Here is an 18,053-nt window from a genome sequence, read left to right on the forward strand (position 1 = left end):
AGGAAGGCATTTATTGCTATTAACTTACCTTTTAGAACTGCTTTTGCTGCATTCCATAAATTTTGGTATATTTCCAATTTTGTCTGTCTCAAGATATTTTTTTTATTTCTCTTTTGACTTCTTTGACCCATTGGCTGTTCAGTAACATGCTGTTTAAACTCCAAATATTTGCAAATTTTCCAGTTTTCCTTATATAATTAAGTTTTAGCTTTATACCACTGTGGTCAGAGAATGTGCTTGATATGATTTCAATCCTCTAAATTTATTAAGACTTGTTTTGTGGCTTAACATATGATTATCTCAGAAAATGTTCCATATACACTAGAAAGTGTGTATTTTGCTACTTTTGGATGGAATGCTCTAAATATCTAGTCAGTCTATCTGAGATGTCATTTAAGGCTGATGTTTCCTTATGAATTTTCTATCTGGGCTATCTATCTGTTGATGTAAGTGGAGAATTAAGGTCCCCTACTATTACTGTATTGCTATCTATTTCTCCCTTTAGGCCTATTAATATTTACTTTATATACTTAGGTGCTTTTATATTGGATGCATAAATATTTACAAATGTTATATTCTTTTGTTGGACTGACCCCTTTATCATTATATAACACCCTTCTTTGTCTCATATTACAGTTATTGTAATAGGACAAAATCTCTTTTGTCTGATGTAAGTATAGCTATTCCAACTTTCTTTTGGTTTTCGTTTCCATGGAATATCTTTTTCCATCTCTTCACTTTCTGTCTGTATATGTCCTATATCTAAAGTCAGTCTCGGGGCGCCTGGGTGGCTCAGTTGCTAAGCATCTGCCTTCGGCTCGGGTCATGATCCCAGGGTCCTGGGATCAAGCCCCACATTGGGCTCCCTGCTCCGCGGGAGGCCTGCTTCTCCCTCTCCCACTCCCCCTGCTTGTGTTCCCTCTCTCGCTGTGTCTCTCTCTGTCAAATAAATAAATAAAATCTTTAAAGTCAGTCTCTTGTAGGCAGCACATAGATGGGTCTTGTTTTTTTAATCCATTCAGCCACTCTATGTTTTTCGACTGAAGAATTTAGTCCATTTACATTTTAAGTAGTGATTGATAGGTATGTACTTATTACCATTTTCTTAATTGGTTTTTGACTGTTTTTGTATTTCCTCTCTGTTCCTTTCTTCTCCTGCTCTCTTCCTTTGTGGTTTGATGACTTTCTTTAGCAGTATGCTTATATTCCTTTCTCTTTGCCTTTTCTGCACTTACTATAGGTTTTGTTTTGTGGCTATTATGAGGCTTACATAAAATAACTTATATCTATAACAGTCTATTTTAAGTTGATAACACTTAAGTTTGATCCCATTCTAGAGCTCAACATTTTTACTCTCCCCAACCATACTTAATGTTTTTAGTGTCAAATTTTACATCTTTTTATCTTGTGTATCCCTTAACTAATTATTGTAATCATAGTTATCTTTACTACTTTTGTTTTTTAACATTTATACTAGCTTTATAAGTGAGTAATGCACTACCTTTACTATATATTTACCTTTCTAGTGACATTTATTCTTTCATATATGTTCTTGTCACTGAAGAGTGCCCTTTCTTTTCAGCATAAAGAAGTCCCTTTAAGATTTCTGTAAGGTCAGTTTAGTTGTGATAAACTCCCCTAGCTTTTGCTTGTCTATAAACTCCTTATCTCTCCTTCAATTCTGAATGATAATTTTGCCAGGTAAAATATTCTTGGCTGGAAGTATTTTTTCTTTCAGCACTTTGACTATATCATGCCACTTTCTTCTGGGCTGCAAAGCTTCTGCTGAGAGAAGGAAATGAAAATTCAAAAAGATATATAAACCCCCATGTTTATTTCAGCATTATTTATAACAGCCAAGATATGGAAGTAACTTAAGTGTCCACTGATGGATGATTGTGGTATAAATATACAATGGAATGTGATTCAGCCCTAAAAAAAGAATGAAGTCTTGCCATTTGCAACAGCATAGACAGACTTCAAGGGCATTATGTGCTAAGTGAAATAAGTCAGATAGAAAAAGACAAATATCATATGACCTCTTTTACATGTGGAATTAAAAAAAAAAAAAAAAACAAGCTCATAGATACAGAGAACAGATAAATGATTGCCAGAGGTAAGGGATGAGGGGTGGGAGGAATGGGTAAACTTTTTTTTTAATTTAAATAAATTTTTTATCACATTTCTAACAAAAGACTTGTATCCAGAACATATATAGAATTCTCAGAATTCAATAATAAGAAAACAAACAACCCAATTTTTAAATGGGCAAAAGATTTAAATAGGTAGTTCACCAAAAAAAGATATACAGATGGTAAATAAGTACATGAAAAGAGGTTTCACATTATTAGACATTAAGGAAATGTAAATTGAAACCATACTTTTATAATGGCAAAAATATAAAGACTGACCGTATTGAGTGTTGAAGTTATGGTTTAACTGAAATGCTCACACAATGCTAATGGGAATGTAAAATGGAACAACCACTTTGGAAAATAGTTTAGCAGTTTCATTAAAAGTTAGACAACTTAGCATATGAACCAGACATTCCACTTCAAAATATTTACTCAGTAGAAATTAAAGCAAATGTCCATACAAACACTGTTCATAGCAGCTTTATTTGTAATATCCCCAAACTAAAAAAAAACAATGTCCATCAATAGGTAAATGGAGAAATGAATTGTAGCATATCCACATACTGCAATATAATAAAAAGAAATGCATGCGACTACATGAATGAACTTAATAATTATGCTTAGTTTAAAAAGCCAGACAAAAAACACATACGTTATGATTCTATTTATTTAAAAGTCTAGAAAATGGGTGGCTCAGTCATTAAGCATCTGCCTTCGGCTCAGGTCATGGTTTCCAGGGTCCTGGGATTGAGCCCCGCATTGGGCTCCCTGCTCTGCAGGAAGCCTGTTTCTCCCTCTCCCACTCCCCCTGCTTGTGTTCCCTCTCTCGCTGTGTCTCTCTCTGTCAAATAAATAAATAAAATATTTTTTTAAAGTCTAGAAAATATAAATAAATAAATAAATCTAGAGAATACAAACTAAATTATGGTGGCAGAAAGTAGATCAGTGTACAACACCAAGAGTGAGCCCTAGTTTAAACTGTGCGCTTTGGGTGATGGTGTGTCAATGTGGGGTCATCAATTGTAATAAATGAACCACCTGGGTGGGAGATGTTGATAATAAGAGAAGCTATGCATTTGTGGGGGGCAGGAGTAAATGGGAAATCTCTCTACCTACCCCTTAATTTTGCTGTGATCCTAGAACTGCTCTAAAAAAAAAAAATAGGTCTTAAAATTAAAAAAAAAAAAAAAAGATCAGCAGTTGCCTGGGGATGGTGGTAGAGGTGCGTAAGAAAGGAAACAGAGAGCGGGATTTCAAAGAGGCATAGGGAAACATTTGGAGGTGATGCATATGTTCATTATCTTGACGGTGATGATGGTTTCACCTATATATACATAAATCACAATGTGCCAAATTGAACACTTTAAACATCCGCAGTTTATTGTATATCAATTATTCCTCAATAAAGCTGTTTTTAAGATTAAGCTTACATGCATTTTTTAATAAGATGCTGTTAAATAATTTGGGGAGTTGTTGTCTTATAACTAAAGGCTACATTAAACGTTATCAGAAATGCTACCATAAATACCTAAAATATCCGGCCAGAAAATAGAATAGAGATACAGCTAAATTATCTCAAAAAGCTCAGAGCTGGTAACCAGTTACAAACAGCTCACATAGCCTTCGGGAAGAAGAGAGGAAAGTGGCTGTCAGACAAGCCTCCCTTTTTAGTTCTGGATTAGCCACCCTCTCCTTATGCTGAAGGATTCCCACTGACTTCAAAGAAGTCCTTAGATCAGAGAGAGAGCAGTGCTAGGCTGAATGATTGTAGTGAGGCTGAGGCTCTCTTAAAGAGATTCTCTTTTGAGCTGTAGCCAGGATGACACTATCACTTTCTCAATGATAAGAGGGCTTTGGGTGGGACTCCAGAGCTACTAAAGTACCCTGAAGCATCAAAGAGGAGAAAAGAAATGCATTTAAATCAAGGCAGAATTTTTAAAGTCATGGGATAGTGATGCAATTCCTTGCTGGAGGAGTGTCTGGGACAAAAAAGAAACTGTTTCTGTGCGGGATTGGCTTGGCTTTGTTAGCTACCAGCCGTTGCTGGGGGGAAAAGCACCAAAAGAAAAAAAAGACAGCTGAAGAAAGAGAAATCTAGTATAAACCCATCCTAATACAATAATTTAATATTGACACAAGCACAGCGTGTGGGCAGGGGTCAGGCCAGTGCACATGTAAGGACTGCATCCTGCACAAAGCAGTGGAGGCACACGAGGAGGTAAGGTGGCCCAGATAGTAAAAGCATGCGGCAGCCTCCTGGCCAGACCATCAACTGCCAAATAATCTGCTGAGAAACTGCATAGGGATCGTATTTTTAGGATAATTAAACGGCAGGGTCTAAAATGTTGTTGGCAGAAAGAAATAATTAGTAGAGAGATTTCTGCAGTGTCATGAATCAGCAGGTATAAGGGAACTATCTGTTTTCTTCATGCTGCTCAATAAAGACGATCAGTCAGAGCCGGAAATCCGTTCTTATGAACTGAGCTAGAATGTGATTTAATGTCCCTGGTAAAATATCAATTCAAGGACCTGATGAGTGTTAGAATTAAGGAAAGATTTAGTGTCAGATAATGCAAAGAAAACAAGACTTGAATTCTAAAGACTTCTAATATAAGGCTGAATGCGTTAAGTGTGTTAATAAATATTTGGGCAACACCGAGAAAAGACAGATTAATCCCAGTTTGGGTTGAACAGAGGAGCATGGGGTAACACACAAGAAACCACTGAGGTTGACATAAAAAGAGATGATGTTATCAATGTTTTGTACGTAGAAGGTGCACTTCATTTATCACTCAACAATTAGGAAGGTCTGCAGTTTTTAAAAAATAGAGAACTAAAGACATCTTCATTTGCTTTCTACACGGAAAAATGAACGTATGCTTCAGCTCCAGTAGCCCTCCTTCTCAAACTGTTAGAAGACTTCCACGCTGGATGAAAAACCAGCAGGTGAAAACCTCTTGGATTCACCTTGAGTAGGATTGGCCCTCTCCCGGAGTCTCCCTTGTCCATACCTAGAGCCTGGCTGGAACTCAGCCCAGATGGGTAGAGACAGAAGGCCTTCACCTACTTACTTGCAGAACAAGGTTAACAGTAAACCCTAAATTGTCCATTCCAGCCATGCTGAGCCCTCACCTCCAGCTTCCAATTAGCGCTGCTGTTATCTTAAATGATGTGGCTGCTTCCCAGATAGAGGGCCAGTGGGATCCCACCTGTTAGAAACAGAAAAGCAGTGGGATTGGGAAACATATTTAGATCAACTGTGCGTTACATCAGGCTTCTCTGCAGACAGCCTGAAACTTCTTCGGAGTCATTTCCACAGAAGCAAAACATTCACTATGTATTGATAATAGCATCAAGATATGCCAGATTCTAAATACACAGTCACTTAACGAATTGAAAACACCTTCATGGAGTACACATTCCATGCGTAGTATATATATCGGCAGTAAGGTTGCCAGATTTGGCAAATAAAAGTACAGGACACCCACCTAAATTTGAATTTCAGACAAATAACTTTTTAGTATAATTATGGCCCATGTGTTAAAAGATAAACTGAAGCATATTAAAATTTTTAAGGGTTTATTTGAGCAAAAGTCTGTTTGGGCCATGTCAAACTGGAAGTAATTAAGGGCAAAGACTTATATAGAGAAAAATACAAAAGCAAAGAAAGGAAATAATTTGAATGGCTATAGCTTAGAGCCTAGTTGTCTATTTGTGATTGGTTGTACCGAGTGTTTTGATTTCATAACCTTGAGACATTTCCAGGCTGGGATTTTGGTTTGCATAGGTAGGCCACCATAGCTTTAGAGCAACCTCAGTCTGGTGGCCTCCTTGTTTAATTTAATTTCATTTAATTTAATTCAGTTCAGTTCAGTTCAACTCAACACATGTAATATGAATAATACAAGCATTATACAACTATTAATTGCACTTATATTTTAAAATTATTTGTTCTTTACCTGAAATTCAAATTTAACTACATGTCCCACATTTTATCTGGCATCTCTAATTGGGAGGAATAAGAAGAGAGTTTCTGAATGGGTGAGATCAGACGAATGAGGGGAAGAAGGGCATTGAAGCAGGAGAAACCGTATGGACAAAGCCAGGGAATAACTACATTTTTTAAGTGGCAATGAGCAGAGGAGATCCCATAGCAGAGGTCTCTTGGAGGGGAATAAAATTCAAGAGGACTGTTAGGGACTCTCTGGAGATTGCCTTGAACAGTGGGCCACCCTCCTACAACATAATGGTCAATGAGGCGTTAACTCAAGAGCCAGCTGTCGGATTTCTTTTAAGTGAGTCATCTTTGCCCAGGAAAACACCTAGAAAGGACATTTTGGCTATGGAAGGGTAGGCCTCAGGGTTTGGCCAGGATAAACAGGGACAGACAATGAGAAAGCTGAATCACTCTGCATGACAAGGGAGAAGAAACGACGACATTCTAGTGCAGTCCTACTAAGGCGACATAAGGGGAAATTTTGAGGACAGCAGGATGGTAGGGGGTGAAAAGACAGAAAGGGAAATTTTGGCCAAGGAGAATTCTCTATAGCAGCCAAAGACTATGAAAGAAGTCAAATATTCCACCTTACGTCATCTGCTGTGCTTTGTCGTCTGAGGCTCTGCCACCGCCCTCAAATCTGCAGTCACAGTCCATACCTTAGTGATCTACCTGGGGGGCGTTTGAGAGGCGAGGAGAAGCACACAAGTGCCCTGCTCAATGCTCTGCTAGACAGAAAAGAGAAAGCAAGCCTGGGGCAAGATGGCAGTAGGAAGGAAAGGTCCCCCAACAGGAAATCGAAGTTTTCCTTGATTTCCTTGATTTCCTTTGTGTGAACACGAAGCCCTGGGAATCCACACAGATCTTGAGGAAAACAAGGATGTGTAATTTGTAGATGAAGCCATTCTATTTAAATCTCAAATAACAGGAATCCCAGCTAACACCTGGCTCCATGTGTGTAAGACAACCTTGATAGATCCAACTTCAGATACTTTGGGAATAAATGATTGCACATAGAGATCTTCCAGAGTCCATTCTTTACTCTTTCTTTTGTCTTGATAACTATTTTTGGACCCTTTAGCATCTTCACCAATGTTCATTCAGTCAGTCCTAAGGAGAGACGGGCCAACTCAGGTTGATTTACTGTTCTCTTTGTTACCATCTCTGGCAAGAGACGTGATTAGATGTCTCAACTGCGTGATCCTGTACATGTGTACACAGCTGCAAATGTTTTAAGTGTGAAATGCTGCTTTGCTCCTTTCCTATTACCTCCATGTATTTGGATGAGTGTATAGATGCTCCCATATAAATACCGCAATGAACTCAAATGTGTATCTGATTATTTCGTTTCCTGGAATGGGTGAATTTCTTCTACAATCTACAAAAGGCCAATGAAACTTTTGCAACTGCTTGTAATATTTCTCAGCTGTGGTTCCAATGCCTTCCCCAAAACTAAGTACTAATTGCAGTGGCAAATGAACACAGTGTATTGTTACTTCCAGAATAATGACTTCAGAATGATATCATTTGGCCAGTCACCTGCACTGATTGGGAGTGAGGACTATTCCTTGACTATATTAAGCGACTCTTTAGAAAGTTTCCTCCTGGTAGGAAATTCAATTCAGAGAACAGAGCGTCTGTAATGGAGGAGGTCTAATGAGTCATTGGGAACATTAGAGAATGGGCAAGATGTTGTATTTATGTTTTAAATGTTTATGTAACGCTCATTGCTGGAGGGAAACTAGCTATTACAGTTTTTGCAATTCTCATGCTGTTTCTCTTCTCCCACCTCCTGGAAAGCTCCAAAAAAAGGATGATTTGACATTATCCCTGGAATACATTCATGATCCTGCTGCTTCCTTTAGAGTGTTGGGGAAATCAGCAAACCTAACCTGCAACCAAGTTTATTTTGATTTGAAAAGGACATGATAATGCAAAAGCTACCAGCCTGGTTCCCCGGTTAACCATACCGGTTAGCTTCCCTAAAGTTGTGGACAATTTGACCAGCATGCTGTATCCTGCCCCATTTACTTACTGATGATGCTTATCCTGGCTAACATTTATCATGACACCTCGAGTCATTTCCAGTTGAATGCACCTGAACTAATCAGCTCCTCTTTGAGTTTTATAATTCCTATTTTTATTTCAAAAATCCAAAGCAACAGGGGCACCTGGGTGGCTCAGCAGGTTAAGCGTCCGACTCTTGGTTTTAGCTCAGGTCGTGATCTCGGGGTCGTGGGATCGAGCCCCGCGTCGGGGGCTCTGAGCTCAGTGTAGAGTCTGCTTGTCCCTCTCCCTCTGCTCCTCCCCCCCACCTCAAATAAATAAATAAGTAAAATATTTTTTAAAAAATCCAAAGCAACAAATATCTATGCTTTGGCACCAGCATTTTTTAAAAAATTGTTCCTATTTCAGTGCCTTTACCATTGGATATATGCACACACTATGAATTTGTTCACATTCATTTTATAATATATTTTTTAATTCAGCAATTAGCATGCCCAGATGAGCACGTACCTGTGCTTGGAATCATTCAAGGTGCTGGGTTTTAAAATTAAAAAACAGATCTATACGTAACTTCATGGAATGTACAGTCTAATAGTGCTTATTTACACAAGTCAAAATAGATAGCTTAGTGACAAAGCTATCAGAATTTTCAAGGCATGTCTCTACTTAATAAAGTCATTTTCTCATTACTCCTGGGTAATTTACCTCTTTGCCTCTGCTTTTTTATATTTCCCTGCCTTTATTCACTTTCATTTATCAGGGAAGCGTAAAGTAGTGGAAATTAAATATTTCCATTTTATATAATAATTGGATTTTAGGATAAAGGTTGGAACCGCAGCCTAAAATCTAATTTGAATATAAATAAAGTTTTAATATTATTGATTAATTTTTTTCCATTCTATCTTTAAATCTTTTTGCTAATCATAAAAATTGTCTGTCCAAGGACAGATAAAAAATACCAAGCATTTCATGCAGAACATTTATCAGAATGAAAGGTCAATGGCGAGATGATGTTGAAGACTCATACGTAAATGTTACAGGTGTGTGTAGTGCGTGGCGCCATCATCCGTTTCCTTGTCTTTCTCCAAACAAATCAGGCAGCTCAGAATGTGTGGCAAGGGCTAGAATATGACAAAACAACATTGGTTCTGACTCTGATCGTCTGTCGAGGTAAACTGGAGTCAGAGGAGTGGAAAGTGTCATGGGCAAGACGGTGCTGTTGGGATGTCAGGCCGCACAGCGATGGCAAGCAATAATCCCTCAGAAAAAAACTCTTACACTCTCAATGTCAGGAGTCTTGGAAAGGAAGGAACATGGAGACAACCAAGAAATCAGAGTAGTCTTTGTAGCACTGTCTCTTTTCTGCACCTTGCTGTATTAACTGAGCCCTTCCTCATGTCTACTGGCAACCAAAAGCAACCAAGGAGTGCGTGGAAGCAAGTGGAAGGGCAGGGAGAGGGGTGCATGGAGACAAGCTCAGATGGAAGAGAGGCCCATCAGGGACACTGGAGGTAGAGGTGGTGGGACAGAACAAGAAAAGGGTACAATCTTACAAGAATGAGATATTTGGAGACTCTGACTCCTGGCAGAACTCTGGGCATATTTCCAGGCCTTAATTAGGATTCTGTAACAATCTTTAAGAGAAAATGATTTTCCTAAATATCACTAGTTTTTCCTTTAGTCACTTATGCCTGGATCTTGTTAAAGTTTCCAGCCATTCTGCTCACTTTATCTTCTAAGTACAAATGAGAAACTGAAAGGGTCCATATCACAGCAACTGAGTACTTGAAATAAGACATTTGAACACAGGGCGCCTGGGTGGCTCAGTCATTAAGCGTCTGTCTTCGGCTCAGGTCTTGATCCCAGGGTCCTGGGATTGAGCCCCACATCGGGCTCCCTGCTCGGCGGGGAGTCTGTTTCTCCCTCCGACTCTGCCTCTGCCTGCCACCCCACCTGCTTGTGCTCTCTCATTCTTTCTCTGATAAATAAATAAAATCTTTAAATATATATATATATATATGCCTGAAGGGGTGTCAGAGCACATCTCATCTCAGCTAAAGACGACAGGAACAATTCAGTTCATCTGTGGTCAAGCCCAACACTGGACGTCCAATTACTTTCTGCTAATAATAATAATATCCATAATACCTAGTGTGTGCTGGGTACGAGCCCAACCACTTTATAGATGTTACTTCACTCAATCCTACAACCACTCCCATGATGTAGGTACATATTACTATCTGTACCTTCCCAGGTGAGGAATCTGAGGCCTGGAGTGGATGAGTTATTTGCTCAATCTCAAAATTGATGAAAGGGCAGAGCTTCCTCCCCGGGGCCCACACGGTCTCCCACCCCTAAGGAGCATGCTTATTTCCCTACCATCAGCCTCCTGCTTCCTTCACCCATGGAAACATCTGCAGAGAAGACCGGCTAGTTGGTGCTTCATGACGCTTCATTATGCTTCATTCTGCAGTAAATTACTGAATTCTGCTTAGCAGAATTGTACATAGAAAATATCATCAGAACATAAGGTCTTGAATTTAGTAATGCTGGGTTGTCTCTGTAATTGGGAGAGAAGAGTAACAGCTTGTTTGTCCTCATTCTTTCCAAGATCCTAACTGTTCCTTGAAATGGTTTAAGCAATTTGATGCCTAAGAAGGACTTCATTATCTCCAGTTTCAACTCCTTTAGTTCTGCGTGAAAAATAAAGAATTTATAATCATGAAATAACAGGAGGGATGAGAAAGTTGATGTAACCGTAAGCTGAAATTTTACTGAGTCTAATAAATTATCGAACTGGCAGTTGAACCCTATGCCAGAAGCAGAAATGCGTGCAGGGCCTCAGACGAACCATACCGCACCCCCTTGTAGTCACGAAAACTCCCATTTATTAAAAAGCCACCAACCAGCGCGGCCTGCGGTTGTCAAACTTCTGGTATTTTTCCAAATCTCGTGCAACCAAAATCACCCTTTGAGTGCCTAGGTCAATAAATGACATTCTTTTCTGCTGCACAGAACCTGAAGCGGGTGGCTGAGACCTGGATGGATGAATTCGCCGAGTACATTTACCAGCGGCGCCCAGAATACAGGCACCTCTCCACCGGGGACATCTCCGCCCAGAAGGAGCTGCGCAAACAACTCAAGTGCAAGGACTTCAAATGGTTCATGGCGGCAGTGGCCTGGGATGTGCCTAAGTACTACCCTCCGGTGGAGCCCCCACCGGCTGCCTGGGGGGAGGTGAGGAGAGGCTGCATGGAACCTGCGCTTACCTCAGCGCGTCCTTCTCTCCCGGGCTCAGGTGGTGGGAGGGACTGCCGAAACCTCAGCTCCTCTGCCCTTCGGCCAAGTAAGATTAGCTTAAATCATCTCCGATAAATCAATGTCCAACTGTTGATTTTTTTAGAAATTGCCAGGGAGAAGCATTCAGCCCTCAGCCTTGAGAGTCCCACCCAGAACCCTTGGCCGCTATTGACTTCCCAAATGGATTTTTTTTAATACACCTAGAAAATATTTTTATTTGAGATTAGTGACATTGCCATAAGAGCTTGCAGAGAATGCAAATAGCTGTCATGCTACCGTGTCAATAAGTGTGACCTGATCTCCATGATAAGAATCCTTCCCCGTCCTCCATGCATAGCCTTGTTGCTATTGGTGTGTGCAAGGATGAGGTGATGGAGCGGCTTGACTATTTTCTTAGCCGGAGGTGCTATGCAGAATCACGAAGAAATGCATTTCCATAAATACCCACAGCTGTGGCACATGCAGGAGCCACATCGGTTGCTTCAATAAGCACTAACCTTTCCACCTGGGAATGCTTCTTTTTGATTTCACTTCGTGATGTAAAATGGAAAGAACTGAACAGCCCCAGTTTCCAAATTTAAAATATCTATCTTTTGGCATAGAAAGGACTATTGTGCTGGGTGTAGTTCCGTTCAATCCCATTACTATAGCCTTCTCCTCATAGAAAAGTATATGCTAAAGCAAGGACTAAAATTGGATAGGGTGGATTTATCCTAGCAATTGAATCTGCTTTTAGCAGGAGGCTATGAGGGGGAAATTGCAGGCTGGGCGGGATGCTAGTGCCGTCCTCGTTCTCAAGGTTTTCAGAAGCCAGGGGGTGACTATAGTGCTTTGTGGGGGAGCCTTTTCATCATTATCCTTGGTCTTGTTGTGTGGGGGAGAACATGCATTAGCCTGGTCGCTGTCTGGTCTGTGGCTTGGCAGAGCTCTGAATACAGGTTGCCCCAGGGCGTGGCAGGAGTGGCCAGGAGTGAGCAGTGTTCTTGGGTGGGCAGTCCCAGCACCCCCTGGAAAATGTTTCATGTGCACTGCTTGTTGTGCCAAGAGGGTCCAAAAAGATGTCATTCTCTACCTGTGCCTGGGATACCCGAGGAACGAAGGAGAGAGTCAAGGTCAAGAACACCACTGCATGGTCCGTTGCCGAATGTTTTTGAATGTGCGCGTGGTCCTAATACTGGCTGCTCAAGCCTGTTAGGGATCTGATCTGATACTTTGCGTCTTGAACATTTCATTAAAGCCTCCCTGGAATATTAGTCATATTAGTCTGCTCCTATTCGTTTTAGCTATCTACCATGGACTTCATTTCTAGCGGTGGAAATGTAAAGTAGACCCCAAGAAGAGCTTTCTTAGTCTAATGCATGGTAGGACACAGGAATTTGTTGCTCAATAAGCAGGGAAGTGCCTTTGTAAGGTGTTTTTGGTTCAGGTTATATCTGCCTCCTATGGTAATTTAAATGCAGTCTTGCCTTAGTGACTCAGAAATATTCTCAAAGACCTCGCAGCATCACTGTGTGATCCACAGCCAGTTAAAATCTCATCAAGCTTTTCTCCATTTTCTGTGGAAACATATATTTTGGTTCCTACGTCGTTACTACTTCAGCTGCAACAGGTCACATTTTCCCTTCGAACCTGACTAAACCATAACCTGTATTTATAAAGCACCTGGCTTGGAGACAGACTCAAAGCTTCTTCCACTGATGTTCTAAAAAAGATACGACTTCCCCCAGAAAAATCAGAATAATCATCTGAAGGCCAGGTAGGCTACGGCAGAAGGTTGTTATTCATTACCTTTGACTGCCTTACACGTTTATGTAGCTTGCCTGGCCCGTGGGAACACTTGCATTCATCATTTCTGGTCTACACAATTAGGCATTGAGAAGATCAGATTTTTTTTTTTTTAACACGATGGCAAATTTCTTTCCCCAAAGCTTCAGCACATCAAACAAAAAAAGGTCATATTTAGGTTTTGGGAAAGAGGAAAATGGGGCTACAGTTCAAGGGCTAGTTGCATTCAGTTGCATTTGTTCAATGAAGATGTGGTCTACAGAAAGAATAAAAACCTGGAAGATTGGAGGAAGGCAAAAAGAAAGGAAACCAACAAGTGACGAGGGTTTGGACTGGTAAATAGTTTCGAAAAATACCTACTTTCTAAGCAGAGTAGATCCCTGAGAGTAAGAAATAGTGCCTGTACATTTAATGCGGGAGGAAAGAGAAGTGTTGAAATGCAGCTTGATCTAAAGGAAATCATGAAAAAGAGAACTATTTCTAACTATCTATGAGGTAATAGCAACCTACTTCTTAACAGTGGATAAAAATGGCTAAATGTGCAGAATATATCTATGGATCATTTTACCTCTGAAAATAGCTCTTTTGAAGTGATCACTCTTGTGTTTTTCTTTTCCCTTTGAGGGGCCTTTTTTTAAAATATTTTTTTTTATTTTGGAATAATTTTAAATTTGCAGAAGAGTTGCAAAGGTGGTACCCAAAGTTCACAGATAGTCTTCACCCCAGTTCTTCCAGTGTTAACCTCTGAATGTTTGCCACATTAACCACAGCGCGTTTAAACTAAGTAATTAACATCAGTACAATACTATTAACTAAACTACAGACTTTATCCAGATTTCACCAGTTTTACTCACTCATGTCCCTTTTCTGTTCCAGGATCCAATCCAGTATATGAGAGGGTTGTTTAATTTCCTATAAACTTTAAATTAATTGTTAGAATGGGCAAAGCTCCTGAACAAACGTAAAAGGTCAATGGCTGTTTTTGTAAGACAGTGAAAAGGGAAATGCAGCCCGTGTGGCTCTTTGAAAGCAGTTCTAGAAAAGAACCACAAACCTCCAGCAACGTAAACACAAGAATCCTTTATGGGAGATCTGTGCCAAAAGCAGGGTAACTGGCTGTTTTATGCACTTGTACTTGGAACGGTTCCCACCTGCTGTTCTGTGTCAGCCTGATTCTGGGTAAACAAGGAAGTGCTTAGGCAATTTTTGGCGCTGGTTGTTAGAACCCACCTTGTAAAGGATAAGTTACAGGCCATAAATAGCCACTAAACTGCTACTCATTTCCCTGACAAGTTCGGATGGATTATTGCATTTGTCTCCTAACTCGTCTCTCTGCTTCTGCCCTCCCTCCCTTCAGCTTATTCTCACTATATTACAGTTATATAATGCATTTATTTATCATGTTTCTCAGCTATGTCCCACACTAGAAAGGAAGAGTCATGACACAGAGATTTTGTTGAATTGTGGAGTTACTCATGCTCTTCAGCAGCTAAAAAAAGTGTTTGGCATATAGTACGTGTGCCATACATATTCACCAAAGGAATGAATGATGAATGAATGGAGGATTTGGGCTCCCCGTTGTTCCCCTTGTCGCTCATTGCTCTGCCCTGAGCCTCCAGAGAGCACACTACGCTCTTACTCCGCTCCACCACACAGAAGAGTCTCCGTGCCCTCCCTTGTTGGCCACACATCATCTGCCACTTTGGAAAGCTCGGCCAGGAAGAGTTTGAGGTGGGAATCTCAGGTAACCGATCGTGATGGACTCTCAGGTCTATGGTCCACATGATAGTCAAGCAAGATATTCAGTATTCTCTTCTGATACCCTCCGGAGAAGAGGGGAAAAATCCAAAAGTGAGAATCCTCTGTTCTGGCAATTTCCAAACTCTCCCTGCCAGCTTCCTACTTAAAGGCAAGAAGAGATTAAAGTCACATGTGATAGAGAAGTGCTTTCCAGAGAAGAAGTCACTGCCTCCTGCCGGTGGTGGACACTGGGTGGATCAGCCTCTGGGAGTGGGTAGAATGGGTGGGGAACAGTGGGTGGCATGGGGCCCAGGAGAAAGAAATAGGATTTTGAGCCATGTACTGAGTCGAATATCCCTTTGTGCAATTCAAGTAGAAGCAATGTGCTTTTCCATGCTGCTGTGTTGGATAGGGTAAGAACAAGTTTAAAGTGGAAAACTATTCTTAAACCAAGCACATATGGAGTGCCTTTTTGTGTGTCAAGATACTAAATGAAAGAAGCCGAATTTCCTATTATTTTTCTCCTTCTTACCCCTTCCCCTCCTTCGAATTCATGAATTTGTTAAAGACATTTATAGTATTCCTTTAGTGTCCATAAAGAAGAGTTCTGCAGAATCCCAAACATCATGTGTAAGAGAGAACAAAAGATATAAAATAGACAAACGTGTCTTTCCCTACCGGCGCCAGAGATTCTTTTGAGATGTGTCTGCTTTCTGCCCTCAATGTGCCAATCTTGGCGCATCCGTCTGTCTTCCTGCAGTGGTGCAAAACTTTTTTTAAATCTTTATTTTAAAAATTCATCTCAGCGCCGAACTCCTTCGGCTGCTATTTAAATTCCTTCCTCAAGATTAATGTCACCGGGAATTGTAGAACCTTCACACAGACGGGCGCCCTCGGTAATTCCAGTTCTCCTCCTCTGCTTTGGCTGCACTTGACTTCTTTTAACTTGCTTTCTTCCTCTTTCTTCTAATGTTCTCACGGTGCACTGGCTTTTCAGATTTCCCCCTATCAGCTTACAGGAAAGGAAGTTTGGCCCTAGGCGGTGTGTTATCTGAAAGCCCATCTGAGGATGTGTTGGTGTCTCTTTCAAACCAATAATGCAGAAGTCAAAGCCAGCAATTGATGCACAATGAGGGAGGCTCTCTCGCCTCCCCTTGGCAGAGCTGTGGCCGGTTCCCCCTCCTCCGATCCCCCTCCCCGGCAACCCAGTCTTGCAACTGGGAAAGCTGCAAAGAGAGATTGTCCCACCATTCCCTTGGCAACTGGCCCTGCCATTCAGCTGCTATCTGTCTAAACCAGATCATTAAATTAAGCAGTCATTCAGAGATGATTTGTCATTCTCTGAGTGTATTAGAGTTGACTTGATCTGTCATTTATTTTCCCAGGCAGAGGCAATGCCGGTACACTATGCTAATTCATCTCTCTGGAGCTCAACAACGAGATTGAGAAAAATGTAAGAACACATAAAGAATCGCATTATCCTTTCAGATTTTACTGTGTGTTTTCTGAGTTCTCAACAGTGGAGACAGTTGAAGGCAAACTTAAAGTGTCTCATGATAAAATGGATTTTAGTTCCATATTCCCTGCTGAGTAATTTGGACATCTCAGTGGGGCACCTGGGTGGCTCAGCTGGTTAAGTGGCTGCCTTTGGCTCAGGTCATGATCCCGGAGTCCTGGGATCGAGTCCCACATCGAGGTCCTTCTCAGCAGGGAGCCTGCTTCTCCCCCTGCTTGTGCGTGCTCTTTCTCTCTCTCTCTCTCTCTGACAAATCAATAATTAAAATCTTTGAAGAGAAAAAAAAAATTGGACATCTTAGCATCTCAGCAGTGGCAATTTGGCCCAAGTCTAATGGAATCAGAGGTATTTCAGAGCTAACAGATGTTTTTTCTTCTCATATAAATATACCAAGCAAAACGTTCTGTCTTTTCTATCTATTTTGTTCTTCCTTAAAATATATGTATTCATATTGATATATGTTTTACACACATAAATATATACCTTGTGGGGCTCACACAACAGGAGTAAACGAAACTTTAAGCGTATGTTAGGCAATCATTAATTCATCTTAGTTAATTTCCAATGACAATTGGTACCTTTCTAATTCCAAGAATGACATCAAATTAATAGAATTTGAGGCTCACTGAGTTATCATAGCGGGATTTCCAATCCAGGCCTCAGGAATTGGCATAACGAGAAAAAATTCAATATTATCTTTCCAGGCATGGACAGAGGCAGACCTCCATCCCACCCGTTCTTTAACCAAATGCACAACTGGCTTAGAACAAAGAGTGGCCTCTGCAGTGGCAACAGCCCCCAGCTTGCCTTAAAAATCCAGTGACCACCCACAGGCCGGTGGGGAGCAAGAATGAGCACCGCAAAAAATGGGGAAAATTCTTGGGGTCTTGGAATAAAAGTGGGAAAATACTGGAGGTCAATTCTAAGTGATCCAGACTGATGCCAGAATGCATTCTGGAGCTCGGAATTTGGTTTTTTTCATTTGCAGACAGGCAGTAGTCAGGAACAAGAGCCAATATTCTCCCAAGTGTCCTGACAATGTACTGTTAACGGTAGGTCTTGGCTGGCCCTGTCCCAGACTCTGAGAAGTACCACACTGCTTAAAGGTAAGTAGTCCCCTTACATTCACAATATTTTTAGCAGCCTAAATGGCATCAATCAGTCTTAGATTTTGTGAGCAACCTGTCTTGGTTTGGGGAGTCGCAAGATAAGTGCTCCTGTGCTTTCCTCCTGCCTCCGTAGCCAAATACTTTCTCCACGTTTTATTTTCTCACAATTATCTCTTTACATTTTTTTAATCTACTTGAGTTATCTTTCGTCCTGTTAATTTTGAGATTCAGGAATTGACCAGCTTAGATTTCCAAAATCTGCTTTTGTCTTATCAACAACCCTGTAATATTTGGCTAAACCATCTCTCACCTCAGATTTTTCCCTTTTTGCAGTGATGCGTGTAACTTTTTCTGTTGAGCCTCTCTTGCCCATGATGCATATTTGTTGATCAATTTCTGGATAAGATGGCCTATTCTTTAGGCCTGTTAGGGAGAGAGACTAACACAAAAAGGTAATTTCAGAA

General features: G+C 40.7%; 1 protein-coding gene across 2 annotated transcripts in view; it reads left to right on the forward strand.

Moving 5' to 3' along the window:
- The window catches only part of GALNTL6 (polypeptide N-acetylgalactosaminyltransferase like 6), a 1,204,984-nt gene that overhangs the window by 1,124,745 nt on the left and 62,186 nt on the right, over positions 1-18,053 (forward strand). For both annotated transcript variants that reach the window (XM_045880134.2, XM_045880135.3), the window contains one exon: positions 11,155-11,376. In XM_045880134.2, the coding sequence (XP_045736090.1) occupies positions 11,155-11,376 (222 nt within the window). The remainder of the gene's footprint in view (positions 1-11,154; positions 11,377-18,053) is intronic.

The sequence above is a fragment of the Mirounga angustirostris genome, unplaced genomic scaffold (assembly GCF_029215605.1).
Source record: "Mirounga angustirostris isolate CCGP_5_RB_7025 unplaced genomic scaffold, mMirAng1.0.hap1 SCAF_2, whole genome shotgun sequence".
Taxonomy (NCBI): domain Eukaryota; kingdom Metazoa; phylum Chordata; class Mammalia; order Carnivora; family Phocidae; genus Mirounga; species Mirounga angustirostris.